At 49.1% G+C, this 19609-nt stretch overlaps 1 protein-coding gene across 3 annotated transcripts; it reads right to left on the reverse strand.

Annotated features, from left to right (window-relative positions):
- Nucleotides 1-299: 299 nt before the first annotated feature.
- LOC140419570 (uncharacterized) lies at nt 300-9746 on the reverse strand. 3 transcript variants are annotated; one of them, XM_072503488.1, is made up of 4 exons: nt 9678-9712; nt 9505-9562; nt 9101-9158; nt 300-4232 (listed from the first exon to the last, which is right to left on the reverse strand). In XM_072503488.1, exon 4 carries the CDS (start codon nt 3889-3891, stop codon nt 3157-3159), a length of 735 nt encoding a protein of 244 aa, XP_072359589.1. In that variant the 5' UTR covers nt 3892-4232; nt 9101-9158; nt 9505-9562; nt 9678-9712; the 3' UTR covers nt 300-3156. The 3 variants fall into 3 exon arrangements, with proteins under 3 accessions (XP_072359589.1, XP_072359590.1, XP_072359591.1); XM_072503489.1 differs by having other exon boundaries at nt 9653-9705; XM_072503490.1 differs by lacking the exon at nt 9505-9562 and having other exon boundaries at nt 9678-9746.
- Nucleotides 9747-19609: the final 9863 nt, after the last annotated feature.

Consider the following 19609-nt stretch of genomic DNA (forward strand, 5'->3'; position numbering starts at 1 on the left):
GTCACAGTATAGAACCACCTTTGGTTTGTGAACTTAAAGAATTTAAGTTCTCCAGTCAGTTTTCATAGTTCTAGTTATTTTAACTCCTATTACTTACAAACATGTATTCGTTGAATGTCATGCTGTATTTTACAGTGTATTTTGCTCTCTCAACATTTACACACTGATCACCTTTATGTACTGATTTTATACACTTGGTATAAATTTTATATCTGAAATGACTTTGTAATTTCTGTATTAGGTTAAGGCCGTGTGTCAGTTTGTACCCTTTTCATTAACTGAGTTCCAAGCTTTTGAAGCCACGACGAAAACATAACACAAATAGTTTATTTTTCAAAACATATTGATAGGTGCCTGTCCCAGTGTGAACTCTACAGAATTTCTATACATCGATTGGACATTTGGGACAATGAGCCCTGTGATTAATGTATTTCAGATACATTGTATTGTAGGTATTTGGTGCAGTAAGGGTTAAAATCCTGGGTTAGTGTTGTAATGATATGTAAGGAGTGTAAAGGGTTAACAAGATGATGTTCATGTATCTCAACACTAGATGGCAGCAGAGTAGTCATATATAAGCCGGTATAGATTTCATAGAATTTACAGTGCAGAAGGAGGCCATTCGGCCCATCGAGTCTGCACCGGCTCTTGGAAAGAGCACCCTACCCAATCCCACACCACCCTATCCCCATAACCCAGTAACCCCACTCAACCAACGCTAAGGGCAATTTTGGACACTAAGGGCAATTTAGCATGGCCAATCCACCTAACCTGCACATCTTTGGACTGTGGGAGGAAACCGGAGCACCCGGAGGAAACCCACGCACACACGGGGAGAATGTGCAGACTCCGCACAGACAGTGACCCAGCCGGGAATCGAACCTGGGACCCTGGAGCTGTGAAGCAATTGCGCTAACCGCTATGCTACCGTGCTGCCCCAAGTACTGATATCTCCAGTTCTGGGAGAAGGTTAGTGAAAGGTTGAGATGTGTTAGTTGTATTAGAAAGATATTATAGATTTCTGTAGAATTAATACTGTTGGTTGATTAGCTGTTACTTAGTAAAGTGTGCAAATCATTTGAATAGTGTAAAATAAACTAGTTTTGTTTCAAATACATAGCTTGATGTTCTTTGTCAACACTACGACTTTTAGCCATCTTGGAGAACTACACAAGGAACATCACAGTAGAGTGGGGGCTGTGCCGGGCCATGAGGTTGCAGATTGTGGTTGAATACAACTCTGCTGCTGCTGATGGCCCACAACGCCTCCTGGATGCCCAGTCTTGAGTTTCTAGATCTGTTCAAAGTCCATCCCATTCAGCACAGTGGTAATGCCACACAACACGATGGAGAGTATCCTCAATGTGAAGACGGGACTTTGTCTCCACAAGGACTGTGCGGTGGTCACTTCTACCGATACTGTCATGGACAGATGCATCTGCAGCAGGCAGATTGGTGAGGATGAGGTCAAGTATGCTTTTCCCACTTGTTGGTTCCCTCGCCACCTGCCGCAGCCTAGCGGCTATGACGCGTGGGGCCCGGCCAGCTTGGTCTGTGGTGGTACTACCGAGCCACTCTTGGTGATGGACATTGAAGTCCCCCACCCAGAGCATATTCTGCGCTCTTGCCACCCTCAGTGCTTCCTCCAAGTGGTGTTCAACATAGAGGAGTACTGATACATCAGCTGATGGTGGCCGGTACGTGGTAATCAGCAGGAGGTTTTCTTGCCCATGTTCAACCTTAAGCCATGAGACTTCTGCCAGGTCGCCCAACCATGCTGAGACCCTGGGCGGTATCGCCGACCTCCGTCCAAGCAGGACTCGCCTCTGAGCAACGAACAAGGAAATGGCCAACACGTCAGCTCTCCTCCCTCAAGGAGTTCTGGGCAGTCTGACACCCCAAAGATCGCCTCCAGTGGACACGGCTCCAGCTCAACCACAACGATCTCCAACATGGTCTCAAAGAATGAGACCCAGAACCCAACTAGCTTGGGGCAGGACCAGAACACGTGTGAGTGATTAACTGGCCCCCCTGAACAAAGCTCACACCTGTCCTACACCCCAGGGAAGAACCCCCTCATGTGTGTCTTAGTTTGTTACTCTCTAACTATTTTAAAACGTATCAGGCTCCGGGCGGCACAGAGGTTAGCACTTTTTTCTCAGGTCGCCGAAGACCCGGATTCAATCCCGGCCCCTGTCCGTGTGGAGTTTGTACATTCTCCCCGTGTCTGCGTGGGTTTCACCCCCACAACCTAAAGATGTGCAGGGTAGGTGGATTGGCCACACTAAATTGCCAATAATTGGGGAAAAAATTGGGCACTTTAAATTTAAAGCAGCACAGTGGTTAGCACTGTTGCTTCACAGCCCCAGGGACCTGGGTTCGATTCCCGGCTTGGGACACTGTCTGTGTGGAGTCTGCACGTTCTCCCCGTGTCTGCTTGGGTTTCCTCTGGGTGCTCCGGTTTCCTCAAAGACATGCTGTTAGGTGAATTGGACATTCTGAATTCTCCCACAGTGCACCCGAACAGATGCCGGGGTGTACCCATAAGACATAGGAGCAGAATTAGGCCACTCGGTCCATTGAGTCTGCTCTGTCATTCAATCATGGCTGATATTTTCTCATCCCCATTCTTCTGCCTTTTCTCCAGAACCCCTGATCCCCTTATTAATCAAGAACCTATCTATCTCTGTCTTAAACACACTCAGTGAATTGGCCTCCATGGCCTTCTGTGGAAAGAGTTCCAGTGGATTTCCAGTGGAAACAGTGACCCGGAGTCAGGATAGAACCCGGGTCCTTGGCACCATGATCCAGGTAAATTAAACAAAAAAAAAAGGTAACCACCAGGGCCCATCTTCATGGCACCATGGCATTCTTTGGGAGGTTCCAAACAGAAATAGGAACTAAATACCTTCAAAATTCCAAACACCCTTTCACTCTGTGATCCTTGTGAAATTTGGAGCCAGGTATTAGCAACAAGGCTCAAAGAGCATCAGCCCACTGGAGGCAAAGTGGTGAGACCGGCCAGTCCAGCAGAAAGAAACCCTCCGACTATCCCCACTGACCACCTGTCAGAATGAACAAAATGCAGTCCTGGATGTAGGGCAGAAACAATAACAGCAGAATCCAACCCCTGTAATCAATGTGAAATTGTTGGTGTCAAAGTAGGTGCAATGAAACATGCAATCCTGTCTCACATTGAGAAGTGGACGGCCTCTCCGCAGTGTGAACTCGCTGGTGTCTCCGCAGGTTGGATACTTGACTAAATCCTTTCCCACACTGAGAGCAGATGAATGGTCTCTCTCCAGTGTGAACCCGGTGGTGTGACTGCAGGTTGGTTGCTTGAGTAAACCCCTTCCCACACTGAGAGCAGGTGAATGGCTTCTCCCCAGTGTGAACTCGCCGATGTTTCCGCAGGTGGGATAACTGACTGAATCCCTCCCCACACCGAGAGCAGATGATCGACATCTCCCCAGTGTGAAGTCGCTGGTGTTTCCGTAGGTTGGATAGTTCAGTAAATCCTTTCCCACACTGAGAGCAGGTGAACGGCCTCTCTCCGGTGTGAACTCGCTGGTGTGACTGCAGGTTGGATCCTTGAGTAAATCCTTTCCCACACTGAGAGCAGGTGAATGGCCTCTCCCCAGTGTGAACTCGCTGGTGTTTCCGCAGGTTGGATACTTGAATAAATCCTTTCCCACACTGAGAGCAGGTGAATGGCTTCTCCCCAGTGTGAATTCGCTGGTGTGACTGCAGGTTGGATACTTGACTAAATCCTTTCCCACACTGAGAGCAGGTGAATGGCCTCACCCCAGTGTGACTGCGTCGATGAATCTCCAGCTTAGATGGGAATCTGAATCCCTTCCCACAGTCCCCACATTTCCACTGTTTCTCCATGTTTTGGGTCTTCTCGTGACTCTCCAGGTTGGACAATCAGTTCAGAACACGGGTATGGTCTCTCCCTCTGTGAATGTTATGTTTTTCAGGCTGTGTAACTGGTTAAAGCTCTTTCCACAGTCAGTTCACTGGAACACTCTCACTCGGGTGTGTGTTGTGTGGGTCTCAGTGCTTTCCAGTCACACAGATGTTAGAAATCTTTAGAAGCTGACAGTTTGGGCAACCATTTCTCCTTCTAGATTCAAAAGCCAATGATATTCAGGTTAAAGCGAGTCGAGTGACTGTCAGATCGAGACGTAACATTTGAGATTTCTGTCTGTAATTCCTCCTCGTCTAATGTCCTGTAAAAACAATTTACAAAATTCATCAGTCAGTACAGGATAGAAACTCAGAACAGACAATTCTAGTTTCTATGTCCCATTGTTTCCTCTCTCTTATTCTCAGAAAGCTGTAAATCTCCATCCCACACACTCCCTCCATTCTCACTCTGCTGAATTTAATATTCACCCTCTCCATTCTCCTGAAGGTGCTGATTCAGGCTGATTGACAGACCCAAGCTCACAGCTTCCTGTCCAGGAGATCACAGCAGTTATAAGCTGCAGTCGGCCATTCGGTCCATCGAGCCTGCTGAACCATTCAATGGGATCATCGGTCGATCTACCTGAGCGCCGTTTTACCACACTATCCCTCATATCCCTTGACATCTTCAATATCTACAGGAGGGACATAGAGAACCTAGTGGAGTGGCATAACAACAACAATCTCTCCCTTAATGTCAGAAAAACTAAGGAGCTGGGTATTGACTTCAGGAAGCAATGTATCGTACACACCCCTGTCAGCATCGATGGTGCCGAGGTGGACATGGTTAACAGCTTCAAATTCCTAAGTGTGCACATCACCAACAATCTGTCCTGGTCCACCCACGTCGACCATACGACCAAGAAAGCACAACAGTGTCTATACTTTCTCAGGAACTAAGGAAATTCAGCATGTCCACATTTACTCTTACCAACTTTTACAGATGCACCATAGAAAGCATCCCATCTGGCTATATCACAGCCTGGTACGGCAACTGCTTGGTCCAAGAGTGTAAGAACCTATAGAGAGTCGTGAACACAGCCCAGTCCATCACACAAACCTGCCTCCCATCCACTGACTCCGTCTACACCTCCCTCTGCCTTGGGAAAGCGGGCAGCATAATCAAAGACCCCTCCCATCCGGGGTATTCTCTCTTCCAACTTCTCCCATCAGAGAAAAGTCTGAGAACACGCACTAACAGGTTCAACAACAGTTTCTTCCCCGCTGTTACCAGACTCCTGAATGATCCTCTTATGGACTGAACTGATCTCTTCACACATCTTCTCTACTGAGTAGTAATGCATTGTGTATGCTCACCCCTTACCTGTGTATTTATGTAGGTCCTATGGGTTTTCTTTCATGTATGGAACGATCTTTATGGACTGTACGCAGAACAATGCTTTTCACTGTACCTCGGCACACGTGACAATAAATAAAACCAATCAATCAATAATCTCTCATCGTAACCTAACCCCCGTAGTCCAGGTATCGTGGCGTATCGTTTTAGTAAACCTATATTGCACTCCCTCCAAGGCCACAATATCCTCCCGAAGGTGTGGTGCCCAGAATGGCTCACAGTTCTCCAAGTTGGGTCTTACCAGGGTTTTGTATAACTGCAGCATAACCTCTGCGACTTTATACTCCAATCCTCCAGATATAATTGCTAGCATTCCTTTTTGATTATTTTCTGCACTTGTTTGTGGCATTTTAAGGATCTGTGCACCTTCGACATCCACTGTACTCAATCTCTTTCCATTTAGAAAGTCCTCTGTTTTATTCTTTTTTGGTTCAAAACGGATAACCTCACACTTGATTACATTGAATTCCATCTGCCGCAAATTTGCCCATTCACCTCGTCTGTCAATATCTCCGTGCAATTTAATATCAACATCTAGGCTGTCTACAATGCCACCTAACATTGTATCAATAGCAGCAGTGAAGAGGCCCATCAAATCTGCACCGACACACGAAAAACACCTGACCTGCCGACCTAACCCCATTTGCCAGCACGTGGCCCATTGCCTTGAATGCTACGACGCGCCAAATGTTCATCCAGGTACTTTTTAACGGATGTGAGGCAACCCTCCTCTACCGCCCTCCCAGGCAGTGCATTCCAGACGGCCACCATCCTCTGGGTAAAAAGGTTTTTCCTCAAAACCCCCCTGAACATCTTGCCCCTCACCATGAACTTGTGTCCCCTTGTGACTGACCCTTCAACTGAGGGTCCCTGTCCACCCTGACCATGGCCCTCATAACCTTGTGCACCTCGATCAGGTCGCCTCTCAGTCTTCTCTGCTCCAATGAAAACAACCCAAGCCTATCCAACCTCGCTTCGGAACTGAAACATTCTATTCCAGGCAACATCCTGGTGAATCTCCTCTTCACCCCCTCCAGTGCAATCACATCCTTCCTATAATGTGGCGACCAGAACTGCACACAGTGCTCCAGCTAATAATAATGATAATCTTTATTAGTGTAACAAATAGGATTACATTAACACTGCAATGAAGTTACTCTGAAAATCTCCTTGTTGCCAGTCTGGCGCCTGTTCGGGTACACAGAGGGAGAATTCAGAATGTCCGATTCACCTAACAAGAAGTCGTTCCCCATTTAGAAAATAGTCTGCCTCGATTCTTCCTTCCAAAGTGCATAACCTCACACTTTACCATATTCTATTACATCTGCCACTTCTTTGCCCACTCTCCTAACCTGTCCAAGTCCTTCTGCAGCCTCCCCGCTTCCTCAACACTACCTGTCCCTCTACACATCTTTCTATCATCTGCAAGCTTAGCAACAGTGCCCTCGGTTCCTTCTTCCAGATCGTTAATGTATTGAATAGTTGTGGCCCCTGTGGAACACCAATAATCACCGGCTGCCGTCCTGAAATAGACCCCTTTGTCCCCACTCTCCGCCTTCTGCCAGTCAGCTAATCCTCTAACCATTCCAGTACCTTGCCCCGAACACCATGGGCTCTTATCTTTATTTAGCAGCCTGCTGTACGGCACCTTGTCGAAAGTTCTGGAAACCAAATGTATCACATCCACTGGCTCTCCATTGTCTAACTTTCTTTTTACCTCTTCAAAGAATTCTAACAGATTTGTCAGGCATGACCTCCCCTTGATGAAGCCATGCTGACTCAGTCCTATTTTACCATGCACGTCCAAGAACTCCGTAATCTGATCTTTAATAATGGACTCTAAAATCTTATCAACAACCAAAGTCAGACTAACCGGCCTATAATTTCCCATCTTCTACCTCTTGCCTTTCTTAAACTGGGGTATTACATTAGTCATTTCCCTGTCGTCTGTGAACCCCTTCACTTCAGTGATCCCTGAAGGATCACCACCAATGTCTCCACAACCTCTGCAGTTATCTCCTTCGGTACCCTGGGGTGTAGTCCATCCGGTCTGGGTGATTTATCCACCTTCAGACCTTTCAGCGTCCGCATCACCTTCTCCTTAGTGATGGCCACTACACTCACCTCTGCCCCCGACCTTCTTTGCCCCACTCCCAGTTTTCCCTTTCCCTCTCCTCTGTGGGACCGCCCTCCTTGCCCCTGGATTTGGAGCATCTTGTGAAGGCACTGCTGGTAGTACTGCTCCAGTGCCTTTGAGGTGCCTGCTCTAAGTTTTCCAAGTTTCTGAAGCCTTTAGAGGGTAGAAAGAGTGAGGGATAGCCCACAGCTCATGGAAAGCAATGGCATGCACGGTTTCACCAGCGCTGCCAATACAATTGATGACCTAAGCAGTCAATGGCCCACCCCACTGAGAGCAAAGTGTGGAGGGGAACTCATCAAGGACAGAGAGTCAGTCAGTGCTCACTGGAGGGAACATTCTGAAGATTCCCTCGACCGAGACTCTGTCTTTGGCTTTAACGTCCTTAAATCCATTCCCCAATATCGTGTCCGGCTCAGTCCCTGTGGTACCCCGATCTGGAGCGGAGTGAAAAAGCCATTCAACAGCTGAAAAACAGCAGGGCCTCTGGAGCAGAATTAATCCCTGCTGAAATTCTGAAGCATGGCAGGGTTACACTCCTGGCATAGCTACACAGTCTCATATTCCTCACCTGGGCAGATGGATGCATGCCGGGGATCTCAGAGATACTGTGACTATATTCAAGAAGAGAGACAAGTCTGATTGTGGTAACTGCACAGGCGACTCCCTGCTGTCTGCCACAGAGAAGATCACTGCCAGGATCCTCCTCAATGGTCTCCTCTTCGTGGCCAAAGAGCTCCTTCCAGAGTCACAGTTAGGTTTTCTCCCTTCATGAGGCACCAAAGACATGATCTACACTACTTGACAAACCCAGGGAAAATACAAGGAACAGCAGCAATCGCAGTTCTTGGTCTTTTCTGACCTCACAAAAATGCTTTACACCGTCAAAGTGATGTTTTATTCAGTAAGTTTTTCAAAATTGGCTGTCCTCAGAAATTGGCCACCATCCTCCGCCTGCACAATGATGACACACAAGTCATGATCCTCATCAATGGAAACACCCCAGACACTATCTCAATGAAGACTGGGATCAGACAAGGCTGTGCCACTGCACCAACCCTCTGCCCCTTCACGGTAGCACAGTTGCTTCACAGCACCAGGGACCTGGGTTCGATTCCCACTTGGGTCATGGTGCGGAGTCCACACATTCTCCCCGTGTCTGCATGGGTCTCCCACAAGTCCCAAAAGACGTGAGCTGAATTGTAAGTTGAACTGGACATTCTGAATTTTCCCTCAGTTTACCCGGACAGGCGCCAGAGTGTGGCAACTAGGGGATTTTCACAGTAACTTCATTGCAGTGTTAATATAAGCCTACTTGTGACAATAATAAAGATTGTTATTATTATTATGGTGTTCATAAACTCCAACCTTGTTATAAGAAATTAAATTCTGAATAAAAATCAAGTGATATCAATTTGTGTTAATCATAGTTAATCACAATGTGGAGATGCCGGTGTTGGACTGGGGTGAGCACAGTTCGAAGTCTTTTCACACCAGGTTAAAGTCCAACAGGTTTGTTTCAATGTCACTAGCTTTCGGAGCGCTGCTCCTTCCTCAGGTGAATGGTTAATGGTACATAGTTAATCACTGCAGTGTTAATGAAATCCTACTCATGACACAAATAAAAATTATCTCACCTCCGGTAAATTACCAGCAGGTGTGGAGATAATCGACAGGACAGGAAACCGACACCACCTTCAAAACAAAACCAGAATCAGTTCAACCTCAGACATTAAGCTCCAGTTTGCAAATGTCAGATCTGTTTGTTAACTACATCCATCTCCCTTGATTCTATAACCATTAATACTCTCGAATCTATGAATCTCAGTTTTTAGTTTCTATTGACAGAATCTGAACAGTTATCCAGATTTCACTATATTTTGTGAAGTGATTTCTGACATTGCTGCTGAACAGCCCAGTCTCAGTTAAACAAATAAATATCACTGATTTGGACATTTAAATGGTGACAATTATTTTACTCTTAACTGGTTATGTAACAAAATTTCAAAAACATAATAATTTGAGTAAAACTCTGCGGAACCTGGAAATGTGAAGTGAAAACAGAAAGTTGTGGAAATCCTCAGCAGGTTTGGCAGCTTCTGTGGAGAGAGAGAGTTAACATTTCCAATCCAATCTGATTCTTCATAACTGAGTGTTTGCAGCATTGTGATTTCATTTGCCAAACATACTGAATGTGAACTTTGTGGGTCTTACAGATATCTGGCTGTAAATCTGATTTCAGACTTTCCCCTGAACACTTTTCAACCTCAGCTCCAGCTCATTGTCCTTCACTAAAGACCCGGATAGAGAATCCCCGCCAAAAGATGGCGGCGGCCGCCGGGTGACCCGGGAGTTGTCACCGGGCAGGAAGTCCCGCCCACTCCCTCTTCCCTAACCAAGATGGCCGCCCAAGCGCTCCGCTCCAAGAACAAAAGACTCGACTTCCATTCCCAAGATGGAGGCGGTTGCCCCGGGCTGTCATCGGGGTGAAGCCCCGCCCACTCCCTCTTCCCTAACCAAGATGGCTGTCCCAGCGCTCCACGCCAGGAACAAAAAACCCGACTTCCATTCCCAAGGTGGTGGTGGTCGCCGGTTGCCCGGGCCTGTCACAGGGGAGGAAGTCCCGCCCACTACTTCTTCCCATACTAAGATGGCCGTCCCAGCGCTCCGTTCCAACAAAAAGACCCAACTTCCTTTCCCAAGATGGTGGCCGTTTGCAGGGAAAATCCAGACCCAGATTACCTTCTTCTTATTGGTCGGGACCCGCCGTCAATCACTCCCCAGCCATTGTGAGCTGGAGCATGCGCAGTGCAAGTTGAAGCTGGACTCAGGCGGGTGAGTGGAGGCCCCAATCCCCCAATAAGACCCATTGGTTTTACTGTCAATCTGCAGACAGGAGCTGGAGAACTGAACCCAGGCAGAGGAGAGGGAGGGAGAAAACTGGGAGTGGAGGAAAGAAATGGTGCAGATGGTGAGATGGGTTTGCATTTCAGCCCAGGGAGGACGGAGAGTGTGTGGGACGGGGATTTACAGCTTTGGGGGAACAAGAGAGGGAAAAATGTTCCAGAGGAACTAGAATTGCCTGTTCAGAATTTCTATCCTGGACTGACAGTGATGACTTTTGTAAACTCCTTTTACAGGATATTAGAAGCGGAAGATTGGCTGACAGAAAACTCAAACCAAACGTCAAGATCTGACAGAGTCACTCAATTCTTTAGAACCTGAATATCACAGTGTTTGAATGTGGAAGGAGTAATGTTTGTCTGTTCAGTTTGTGGGAAAAGATTTCAAACATCCATGTGATTGGAAAAGCACAGAGACCCACACAGACAGTGAGTGTTCCAGTGAACAGACTGGAAAGAGTTTTAACCAATTACATAGACAGAAAAACCATCACACCATTCACAGTGGGGAGAAACCGTCTTTGTGTTCTGTGTGTGGACGAGAGTTCAACTTGTCATTCAACCTGGAGAGACACAAGGGCACCGGCAGCATGGAGAAACCGTGGAAATGTGGGGACTGTTGGAAGGGATTCAGTTACCCTTCTGAACTGGAAATGCATCGACGCAGTCACATTGGGGAGAGGCCATTCACCTGCTCCACCTGTGGGAAGGGATTCACTCAGTCATCCAGCCTGCTGATACACCAGTGTGTTCACACTGATCAGACACCTTTCAAATGTTCTGACTGTGAGAAGAAATTTATAAGTAAAAAGTATCTGTTGAGACACCAACTCATTCACAGCGAGGAGAAGCTATTCACCTGCTCCTTGTGTGGAAAGGGATTCACTGCTACATCTAACCTGCAGAAACATCAGCGAGTTCACACCGACAAAAGACCTTTTAAATGTCCAGACTGTGGGAAGTGCTTTAAAACATCCGGGGAAGTGACCTGTCATCAACGTGTTCACACTGACGAGAGACCGTTCAGGTGCTCTCACTGCGGGACTGGCTTCAGGCGATCATCTGAACTTACTGTCCATCAGCGAATTCACACTGGGGAGAGACCGTTTACCTGCTCTGTGTGTGGGAAGGGATTCATTCAGTCTTATCACCTACTGAAACACCAACAAATTCACTCTGATATAAAACCTTTTAAATGTTTTGCCTGTGAGCAGAGCTTTCGAAGCAGCAATGAGCTGATGATACACCAGTGAGTTCACACTGGAGAGAGATCGTTCACCTGCCCCGAGTGCGGGAATGGATTCACTGACTTACAACTTATGCTGAGACACCAGCGACTTCATGAGTGTCTCCAGGGATTGGATTTGGCTGTTTTCGCTGCTGTCAATCAGATCCAGAACTGAATGTGTGGGTTAACCCTGAGGTGTGTAAGAAGCATGCCCCAGTCACTCTCTTCCATGGTTCAGAGCTCTGAGATACAGACAGAAGACTCCTTTACAACTGTGTTTAGAGTCAACAAGATTAATTCCCGTACCAGCCTCCCCGAAGAGGCGCCAGAATGTGGCGACTAGGGGCTTTTCACAGTAACTTCATTGAAGCCTACTTGTGACAATAAGCGATTTTCATTTCATTTCGTGATGAATGCTGGAAACTGCTAGATTTTAGTCCAGGAGTCAAGAGTTTACCCCAAAAGGGAATCCAAGTCATTGGTGATTTTAAAGCAATTGGACTTCCGGTTGCGGCGATGCCTTGCTAGCCGCACGTTTCGGCGGCTCCAGCTCCGACGGACCTTCGGGCTCTTTTAAGAGCCCCAACGGGAAATTTTTGGGCGACGCAACCCGGTGTGGGGTGAGTGAGTAGGGAGTCCCCCCCCCCAACGAAGGAGGAAAATATCAGCGGCGGCGGCTGCAGCGCGAGGAATCGTCGACGAAAGGGACAGAAAGGGAGAAGACACAAGATGGCGGCGGAGAAAGCTCAGGCGACATGGGGGCCCGAGCAAGACAAATTTTTGAGACGGTGTGCAGAGCTACTAAAGAGGGAGGTGCTGACCCCGATGCTACAGGCAATTGAGGGGCTCAAGGAGGCACAAAGGACCCAGGAGACAGAGCTCCGTGTGGTGGAGCAGAAGGTGACGGATAATGAGGACGAGATCCTGGGCCTGGCGGTCAAAACACAGACGCACGAGGCACTCCATAAAAAGTGTATTGAAAGGATCGAGGCCCTAGAAAACAGAGCGCGAAGGAAGAACCTTCGGATACTGGGTCTCTCTGAGGGAGTGGAAGGAGCGGACTGTGGAGCTTATGTAAGTACGATGCTAAGCTCATTGATGGGTGCTGAGGCCCCTGCGGGCACCTTGGAGGTGGAGTGGGCACATCGGATCCCGGCGAGAAGACCAAAAGCGGGAGAACCACCCAGGGCGACAATCGTGCAATTTCACCGCCTTAAAGATAGAGAAGAGGTCCTGAGATGGGCTAAAAAGGTGCGGAGTAGCAGATGGGAGAATGCAGTGATACGGGTGTACCAGGATTGGAGTGCGGAGGTGGCGAGAAGGAGGGCGAGTTTTAACCGAGCCAAGGAGGTGTTACACAAAAAGAAGGTGAAGTTCGGGATGCTGCAGCCGGCACGACTATGGGTCACGTACCAGGAGAGACACCATTATTTCGATACGGTGGAAGAAGCATGGACCTTTATTAAAGAGGAGAAATTGGATCGGAACTGAGGGACTGATACTGTAGGGAATGTTATTGTTATTGTTATGGTTGATGTAAATCGAGAAGTAAATTGGGATGGGGGGGAGACATAGGAAATGTGGGCGCCGGTGAGGGGGGAAAGAAGGGACATAGGCGGAGAATGAGGAATGGGAGGGGGAGAGGAAAGGGAGCTGCGCCACAAGAGGCGGGTCAGGTAAAGGGATGTTCCCGCGCCAGAAAGATTACGGCTGGAAGACAGGTGCAAGGCAGATGGGAGTTCCCCACACGGGGGGGTCAAGGTGATGCAGGAGTAGCCGGGGTCAGTTGAAGTCAGCTGACTTGCGGAAGTAATATGGGGGAGCAATCCCGCTAGAAAGGGATCTAGCGGGGGCGGGGGGGGGACAACTGGGTTGCTGCTGCGGAAATCAAAAAGGAAATGGCTAAAGAGTGGGTGGACGGGGATGGAATGCGACGCCTGGGGCGCGAGTGGGAGCGCGGAGGCGGGATATGGGACTGGCCTAGAGAAGGTGATGGCTAGTCGACACTGGAGGGGGGCAGGTAGCCCCCTAGTGAGGCTGGTCACGTGGAACGTGAGAGGCCTGAACGGACCGATTAAAAGGGCCCGAGCGCTCGCGCATTTGAAAGGACTAAGGGCAGACGTGGCTATGCTCCAAGAGACGCACCTGAAGGTGGCGGACCAAGTTAGGTTAAGGAAAGGATGGGTGGGACAGGTGTTCCACTCAGGACTAGATGCAAAGAATAGAGGGGTGGCCATATTGGCGGGGAAACGGGTAGCATTTGAAGCAAAGAACATCATAGCAGATAGCGGAGGTAGATATGTAATGGTGAGTGGCAGGCTGGAGGGAATGGAGGTCGTGTTGGTTAATGTATATGCCCCGAATAGGGACGATGCGGGATTTATGAGACGGATGCTGGGTCGTATACCGGACCTGGAGGTAGGAAACTTGATATTGGGAGAGGACTTCAATACCGTGCTGGACCCAGGGCTAGATAGATCCAGCTCAAAGACCGGAAGAAGGCCGGCAGCGGCCAAGGTGCTCAAGGGGTTTATGGACCAAATGGGGGGAGTGGATCCATGGCGATTTCTTAGACCGAGGGCCAGGGAGTTCTCCCTCTTCTCCCATGTCCATAAAGTGTACTCCCGGATAGATTTTTTTGTTTTGGGAAGGTCGTTGATCTCAAGGGTGGAAGAAGCTGAGTATTCAGCCATAGCGGTTTCGGACCATGCCCCACACTGGGTGGACCTGGAACTAGGAGAGGAAAGGGAGCAGCGAGCACTCTGGCGATTAGATGTGGGATTGATGGCGGACGAGGGAGTGTGTGCAAGAGTGCGGGGGTGTATTGAGAGATACCTGGAGGTCAATGACGACGGGGAGGTCCGTGTGGGAGTGGTATGGGAAGCACTAAAAGCGGTGGTCAGAGGAGAGCTGATCTCCATTGGGGCCCACAAAGGGAAAACAGAGGCCAAGGAAAGGGAAAGATTACCAGGGGAGATTTTAAGGGTGGATAGGGAATTTGCAGAGACCCCGGAGGAGGGACTGTACAGGGAGAGGGGACGACTCCAGACGGAGTTTGACCTCCTGACCACCAGAAAGGCGGAGGTGGACCAGACAGGGTTTGTAAAAGGGAGACAACTGAATGTTAACGTGCGATGACTATTAGGGGTGATAATGATGCCCCCAGTGGAGGGGGAGGCAGAGATAGTGGTGGCAATTGGTGCAGAGAAGGCATTTGATAGGGTGGAGTGGGAGTATTTATGGGAGGTGTTAAGGAGGTTTGGGTTCGAGAACGGGTTTATTAGCTGGGTCAAACTTCTCTATGGGGCCCCAACGGCAAGTGTAGTCACGGGTCGGCAAAGATCGGAGTATTTCCGATTATATAGGGGAACAAGACAGGGATGCCCGCTGTCTCCACTGTTGTTCGCGTTGGCAATTGAACCTCTGGCCATGGCGTTGAGAGACTCCAGGAAATGGAGAGGGGTGATTAGAGGGGGAGAAGAACACCGAGTCTCGCGATACGCGGATGACCTACTGTTGTATGTGTCGGACCCAGCGGGGGGGATGATAGAGGTTATGCGGATGTTGAGGAAGTTCGGAGATTTCTCGGGATATAGGCTTAACATGGGGAAGAGTGAACTATTTGTGATACACCCAGGGGACCAGAGTAGAGAGATAGAAGGCCTGCCTCTAAGGAAAGTGGAAAGAAACTTCCGATACCTGGGGATTCAGATCGCTAGGAGCTGGGGAATCTTGCACAGACTTAATCTGACATGATTGGTAGAACAAATGGAGGAGGACTTCAAGAGGTGGGACATGCAGCCTCTGTCGTTGGCGGGCAGAGTGCAGGCAATTAAGATGATGGTCCTCCCGAGGTTCTTATTTGTATTTCAATGTCTCCCTATACTAATCACTAAGACCTTTTTCAAAAAAATAGATAGGAGCATCACGAGCTTCGTGTGGGCAGGGAATGTCCCGAGGGTAAGGAGGGGGTTCCTACAACGTAGCAGGGACAGAGGAGGATTGGCGCTACCGAAATTGGGCGACTACTATTGGGCCGCCAATGTGGCGATGATTCGTAAATGGATGATGGAGGGAGAGGGAGCGGCGTGGAAAAGACTGGAGAGAAAGTCCTGTAAAGGGACGAGCTTAGAGGCGCTGGTGACGGCGCCGCTACCGTTCTCACCAAAAAGGTTTCCCACGAACTCGGTGGTGGCGGCAACATTGAATATCTGGGGACAATGGAGGCGACAGAGAGGTGTGCGGGGAGCACTGGTGGGGTCCCCAATCAGGAACAACCATAGGTTTGCCCCAGGAAGAATGGATGGAGGAGTTCTGAGCTGGCACCAGTTGGGAATTAGGAGGGTGGGAGATTTATTTATAGATGGGACGTTTGCGAGCTTGGGAGCATTGGAGGAAAAGTATAAGTTGCCCCGGGGAAACTTCCTTAGATATATGCAGGTGAGGGCGTTCACTAGACAACAGGTGAGGGAATTTCCGCTGCTCCCGGTACAGGGGATTCAGGACAGAGTGCTTTCGGGGGTGTGGGTCGGAGAGGGCAAGGTGTCAGAGATATACCGAGAGATGAGGGAAGAGGGGGAGGAGTTGGTGGGCGAACTAAAAGGAAAGTGGGAAGAAGAGCTAGGGGAGGAGATAGAGGAGGGTATGTGGGCTGATGCACTAAGCAGGGTAAATTCCTCTTCCTCATGCGCCAGGCTGAGCCTGATTCAATTTAATGTGCTACATAGAGCACACATAACGGGAGCAAGACTGAGCAGGTTCTTTGGAGTGGAGGACAAGTGTGGGAGGTGCGGCGGAAGCCCGGCAAACCACGCACATATGTTTTGGTCATGCCCGGCACTGGAGGGGTATTGGAAGGGAGTGACGGGAGTGATTTCTAAGGTGGTGAAGGCCCGGGTCAAACCAGGCTGGGGGCTAGCTCTATTTGGAGTTGCGGAAGAGCCGGGAGTGCAGGAGGCGAAAGAGGCCGACGTTGTGGCCTTTGCGTCCCTAGTAGCCCGGCGCAGGATCCTACTCATGTGGAAGGAGGCGAAACCCCCCGGACTGGAGGCCTGGGTAAATGATATGGCGGGGTTCATTAAACTGGAGCAGATAAAGTTTGCCCTGAGAGGATCGGCTCAAGGGTTCACCAGGCGGTGGCAGCCATTCCTCGACTACCTAGAGGAACGTTAGAGGGAAGACAGACGACCAGCAGCAGCAACCCAGGGGGGAGGGGGTGGGGTGGGGGGTGGAAGTTTTAGTTTATGTTAAATGATTAGATTACCATGTTGATTAGCCATTTGTTTATTGTTAAACTTTCTTTACTGTTATGTTTGTTCTGTAAGGGGAAAAAATGTTTGATCGAAGAAATTTCAATAAAACATATTTTTTTTTAAAAAAGGAGTCTGACATAGGTGCCTTTGTTATCTAGGTGTTCCAGGGTAGAGTGCAGGGCCATGGAGATGGCGTCTGCTGTGGACCTGTTGTAGCGGTAGGCGAACTGTCGTGGATCAAGACAATCCGGGAGGCTGGAGTTGATTCGTGCCATGACTAACCTTTCGAAGCACTTCATCATGATGGATGTCAGAGCCACTGGACAATAGTCATTTTGGCACGCTGCTTTGCTTTGTTGTGGTACAGGGATGATGGTCGTCTTCTTGAAGCAGATAGGGACCTCAGATTATTGTAAAGAGAGGTTGAAGTGCTCATCCAGGTACCCCATCCGGGCCAGTGGCTTTCCGTGGGTTGACCTTCGAGACGGCTGCTCTGAGTGTGAACTCCCTGGTGTCTCCGCAGGTGAGGTAATTGAGTAAATCCTTTCCCACACTAAGAGCACGTGGGTGGCCTCTCCTCAGTGTGAACTCGCTGATGTTTCCGCAGGTTGGATGAATCAATAAATCCCTTCCCACACTGAGAGCAGGTGAATGGCCTCTCCCCAGTGTGAACTCGCTGGTGTGTCTGCAGGTTCGATAATTGAGTAAATCACTTCCCACACTGAGAGCAGGTGAATGGCCTCTCCCCAGTGTGAACTCGCTGGTGTGTCTGCAGGTTGGATGAATCAATAAATCCCTTCCCACATTGGGAGCATGTGAATGGCCTCTCCCCAGTGTGCACTCGCTGGTGTCTCTGCATGGTGGATAATTGAGTAAATCCCTTCCCACACTGACGGCAGGTGAATGGCCTCTCCCCAGTGTGAACCCGGTGGTGTGACTGCAGGTTGGATGAATCACTGAATCCCTTCCCACACTGAGAGCAGGTGAACGGCCTCTCTCCAGTGTGAACTCGCTGATGTGTCTGTAGTTTGGATACTCGAGTAAATCCTTTCCCACACTGAGAGCAGGTGAATGGCGTCTCCCCAGTGTGAACTCGCTGGTGTGTCCGCAGGTTGGATGAATCACTGAATCCCTTCCCACACTGAGAGCAGGAGAACGGCCTCACCCCAGTGTGAACTCGCAGGTGTCTCCGCAGGGTGGATAACTGAGTGAATCCTTTCCCACACTGAGAGCAGGTGAATGGCCTCTCCCCAGTGTGAACTCGCTGGTGTGTCCGCAGGTTGGATGAATCACTGAATCCCTTCCCACACTGAGAGCAGGTGAATGGCCTCTCTCCAGTGTAACTACGTCGATGAGTTTCCACCTTTGACGGGGCTTTGAATCCCTTCCCACAGTCCCCACATTTCCACGGTTTCTCCATGTTTTGGGTCTCTTTGTGTCTCTCTAGGCGGGACAATCAGTTGAAGCCTCGTCCAGAGACACAACACGTGTACGGTCTCTCCCCACTCTGAATATTGTTATGTTTTTCAGGCTGTGTAACTGGTTGAAGCTCTTTCCACAGTCAGTTCACTGGAACACTCTCACTCGGGTGTGTGTTGTGTGGGTCTCGGGGCTTTTCCAGTCACACTGATGTTTGATATCTTTAGCTGACAGTTCGGGTAAACATTTCTCCTTCTAGGTTCAAAGGCTGATGATATTCAGGTTCCAGGGAATCGAGTGACTCTGTCAGATCGAGACGTAACGCCTGAGATATCGGTCTGTAATTCCTCCTCGTCTAATATCCTGTAAAAACAATTTACAAAATTCATCACTGTCAGTACAGGATAGAAACTCAGAACAGACAATTCTAGTTTCTATGTCACATCTTTTCCTCTCTCTTATTCCCCAAAAGCTGTAAATCTCCATCCCACACACTCTCCCTCTATACTCACTCTGCTGTATCTAATATTCACCCTCCCTATTCTCCTGAAGGTGCTGATTCAGGCTGATTGACAAATCCAAGCTCACAGCTTCCTGTCCAGGAGATCACAACAAATATGAGCTGCAGTCGGCCATTCGGCCCATTGAGCCTGAACCATTCAATGGGATCATTGGCTGATCTACCTCAGCACCGTTTTCCCACATTATCCCTCATTTCACAATGGTTAGCACAGTTGGGTAGCACAGTTGGGTAGCACAGTGGTTGGCACAATTGCTTCACAGCTCCAGGGTCCCAGGTTCGATTCCCAGCTTGGTTCACTGTCTCTGCGGAGTCTACATGTTCTCCCCGTGTGTGCGTGGGTTTCCTCCGGGTGCTCCGGTTTCCTCCCACAGTCCAAAGATGTGCAGGTTAGGTCGATTGGCCATGCTAAATTGCCCTTAGTGTCCAAAAAGGTTAGGTGGTGTTACTGGGTTACGGGGATCGGGTGGAAGCTTGGGCTTAAGTAGGGTGCTCTTTCCAAGGGCGGTGCAGACTCGACGGGCCAAATGGACTCCTTCTGCACTGTAAATCTTCTGGGGTACAGAATTTCAAAGCTTCACCACATCCTCGAGAAAATAAATCCCTTCTCATCTCAGCTTTCTCTCCATTTACCTGCCAGTTCCCCATAACCCTCGGCACGTTCATCGATCAGAAATCTGTCTGTGCCGGGGCGTCGGGCTTGTGGTGCGGGAGTAGCTGCTTTTCCGCAGGTTCCGGTGCCACTCACCTATAATCTGATATTTAAATTAATATTGTTATCATGTCTCTGGAAGACGTCAGGGTTCAGTTTAGTAGGATTATGA

The sequence above is a fragment of the Scyliorhinus torazame genome, chromosome 5 (genome assembly GCF_047496885.1).
Source record: "Scyliorhinus torazame isolate Kashiwa2021f chromosome 5, sScyTor2.1, whole genome shotgun sequence".
Taxonomy (NCBI): domain Eukaryota; kingdom Metazoa; phylum Chordata; class Chondrichthyes; order Carcharhiniformes; family Scyliorhinidae; genus Scyliorhinus; species Scyliorhinus torazame.

Coding starts and splice junctions, on each gene's coding strand:
- LOC140419570 (XM_072503490.1), bottom strand. CDS start 3,891: ATGGAGAAACAGTGGAAATGTGGGGACTGTGGGAAGGGATTCAGATTC.